Source organism: Homarus americanus, unplaced genomic scaffold (genome assembly GCF_018991925.1).
Source record: "Homarus americanus isolate GMGI-L3 unplaced genomic scaffold, GMGI_Hamer_2.0 scaffold59578, whole genome shotgun sequence".
NCBI classification, from domain to species: domain Eukaryota; kingdom Metazoa; phylum Arthropoda; class Malacostraca; order Decapoda; family Nephropidae; genus Homarus; species Homarus americanus.
The window spans coordinates 1,182,172-1,185,748 of NW_024712913.1; the positions used below are offsets into that span (position 1 = coordinate 1,182,172).

At 40.1% G+C, this 3,577-nt stretch overlaps 1 protein-coding gene across 1 annotated transcript in view; it reads left to right on the forward strand.

Moving 5' to 3' along the window:
* Nucleotides 1-3,113, forward strand: part of LOC121864810 (calcitonin gene-related peptide type 1 receptor-like) — a 23,865-nt gene extending 20,752 nt beyond the window's left edge. Inside the window, exon 10 of the mRNA XM_042363979.1 lies at nucleotides 2,573-3,113. Within this exon, the coding sequence (XP_042219913.1) occupies nucleotides 2,573-2,725 (153 nt within the window). The 3' untranslated portion in view covers nucleotides 2,726-3,113. The remainder of the gene's footprint in view (nucleotides 1-2,572) is intronic.
* The last annotated feature ends 464 nt before the right edge of the window (nucleotides 3,114-3,577 follow it).

Sequence of the window (3,577 nt, forward strand, 5' to 3'; positions counted from 1 at the left end):
CCAGGGGAGGCGGAGACTGGGATGGTTGGATGGAGTTAAAAATTGGGTCCCCAGAGAGATACAAAGCCTTAGAGGATTGGTGAAAACAGACCGAGAATGTTTTGAGTGGAGGACCGGTGACTGATTGAGTGTGGTAAGTAACAACCCTGGCGACGCTAAGGTCATTTGTCGCCGAATTAAAATAAAGGCATCAAAGACTAAGATCAAATAATGCAAGGTAAAAAACATAAGTATCAATTAATATAGAACTTCCGTAAAAAATGTTTAAAATGTTAATAGATAAAACTCAAAGCTTGTGCAGAAGACCAGCTTCCTGCACGTAGGAGAGGACGTACCGCCCCATGCTACCCAGCACCAAAGAGAGACGGTAAGACCCGTCTCCCCCCCCCCAACCCCGGCACTGGGAGAGAGGCTTAAGACGAAGATCTCTGAGACTGCGACACTCCACCAAGAGGTGTCAAACAGTTAATGGGACCAGGCAGTTATCACAATGGGGAGGGGGGCGCCCTCTCCGTTAAAAAAATAATGAATCGGCTGTGTGGTCAATGCGGAGGCGGGCCAAAGCAGTCTCCCCAGGCATCCAATGCAGGGTGGGTATCGTGGAGTTTGTTTGCTCCGACAGCATCCCAACTGCATTGCCAACTCGAGTGGATGGCAGCTGTTATTATTGGCTTCATATCAGAGGCAGGCAGAGGGGAATGATGTGCTACAGGGCGAGAAGCAGCTGCTTTTGCCACAGCATCAGCACGTTCATTCCTCTTCTCCCCCACATGGACCGAAATCCAGCAAAAATTGACTTTCCGGCCTCGACGTTCGATGAGAAACAGCCTCTGTAAACTATTTATAACTAAGGGATGGAGAGATGAGACACTAGCTAAGGCCTGGAGAGCACTACGAGAATCGCTAAAAATTGTAAAATCGCTCTGAGGTTGGGTAAAAATAATCTCCAGGGCAATTAAAATACCCGACAGCTTTGCCGTAAAAATATATGCCATAGTGAGGAGACTACCGTCCCGACAGAATTCGAGAAAGACTACCCCAAAACCCACCCCTGTATCCGACTTAGATCGTCTACCTCCAGAGACTCTGAGGAACCTCGGTAGCGTTTTGCTGAAATTCTTGGAGTACCTGGATGGCGGGTGGAGGAGTAGCAGATGTGCCCGCCTCATCCTTATGGACCTCAGTCACTACAAGAGAAGTCTGAGGACTGAGGATAGAATGAAACATCCAATTAATATTCATTAATATGAAATTAGTCATGAAAGCACAGTCACATGAGATAATCTCATCTCTTGCACGACACGTGATGGAATATTAAATATTTGTACCTATTGATTTTTTTATAAAACCTGGCCTGATAGAACAAAACAAATATCAGATTCAAATTCAGCAATATGAAATTAGTTGTGTGAGCATGATCTCATATGTGAACCATTTTGGCTGTTGACCAGTGTAATCAGATCACTCGACCTTCTGAACAACTTGAAATAAGGGACATTTATGTTGTTGTTATTATTATTATTATTATTGTTGTTATTGTTATTTTTATTATTATTATTATTATTATTATTATTATTATTATTATTATTATTATTATTATTATTATTATTATTACTGTCATTGTTGTTGTCACTTTGTTATTAGTATTATTCTCATTATTATTATTAACATTTTCTTATTAATATTAATTTATTATTGTTATTATTAGCAGTAGTAGTAGTAGTAGTATTCCCATTAATAATTAGTATTATTTCCATATTTAATCTCTACCTTTTATTAAGTATTATCATTAGTTTGAGCTTATCATAATTATTAATGTTATCGTCATTATTTTTAACACTAATATTGATACTTTTGTCATTATTCTCTATTATGCCTTTTACATATTTTATTGCTGTTTCTCTCATTCATATAATTATCTTATTTTATTAATCTTATTATGCATTTTTATCACAGTAATATGTTCTTTTCTTCTGAGTTGTTTGTTTATTTTTGTATATTATTTTAACTAACTCATTAAACCTCATGAGTCAATTAAAGTTTGTGTCGTCGCTAAAACATCGTCATGAGGTTATTGGTCAGTGATGTAATAAAAGTTCCCGTGTTTATTAACCTGAGACAAAACAATGAATGACACGATGAACGAGTGAGTTTTGTTTAATGATCTAGTAAGGTGATGATGATGATGATGATGATGATGATGATGATGATGATGATGATGATGATGATAAATAAACTGTAACACTATAAAGGATTAAATAAATTACTTGTGAATAAAATCTTTTCCGATTCACCGAGAAAGAAAAATAATAGTTTCCAGCCATAATGAACATCATCTCTCACATACCTTGAGTTTACTTGTACCTTGTGTGTGTGTGTGAAGTTTAATATCACTTATCTTTACGTATTGTGAGGAAATTCATTAAAGAGAAGACAATATCACACAATCACTCAGTCTGCCAACTCTTCCCTAAGCCTACCAGACCCCCATATCCCCGCCACCCTCACCAGGTACCGCGGCGCCTCACATTCTCAACCTTCCCCCATGATAGACTCCTGGGTGTCTTGGCAGGTGCTGGCGCTTTTGTCGAGGTCATTCCAACGATATAAGATGCAGAGGAAGCTGGGTGGTAACCGGGCCAACAGTGAGGCGACCCAAAGTGGGACTCAGACAATCAACTTGCAACCCAAAGCTCACCACCAGACTGACGCGCCCCTGGCCTAGATCACAGCGACTCACATCACCGGCGGTCGTATCACGTTACTCTCGCCTAGCTTCAGGTTGTGAGGTGTCGCTGTTCATGTGCCTGTCTCACACAAACCTTCCTGGACCCTTTGTTCGTCTTAGTTCACACGTTTCTTGTGTGTGTTTGTGTCTCCTTTCTGTTGTAGTTTTCAGATTTCACTTTGTATACACACAGTTTTTACATTTTGCTTGAACTGTTTACGGACCTTTTAGCTTCTCCTCTTGTGGTGTAGTTTTTGCTGCTGGTCCTGTGATGTCCGAGTGCTTATGTGTTTATATAAACGTTCCCCAACACGGCGAGATATTGCTGTGTTGAGGATATTATGTTTACTGAGTTACCCCCGTTAATGATGGGCTAAAATTGTCTTCTTTCTTCCTCAGGCTTAGTGTGTGTGTGTGTGTGTGTGTGTGTGTGTGTGTGTGTGTGTAGGAGAGTATGAAATCATGTGCATGTATTGTGTACGGACCTTCATGCTCAGCAGTGCAGCAGCTACAAATCTTTGTTAGCCATCATCAGTCACTGCTGGTCATCTGTCAGTATCACTCTTAACCCCGTATTGCCGATCATTGTCAGCTAACACTACGCATCAGTAACCAGTTAGTAATACTCACCAGTTACTATCAGTGACTAACATATATCGGCCAATTTGTTCGCTATGCCGACATAACCTGTATGTTTCTTGGTGTAAATCTTTTCTCGTGTCCATTACTCGTCTTGAACACCACTATGCTCTGCCGTCTCTCCGCAGTCCCATGTTGAAAAATGGCTAACAGTTATACTCATAAACCATTCAAATAACAAAAGTTAACTAAAACATCTGACATTCTATG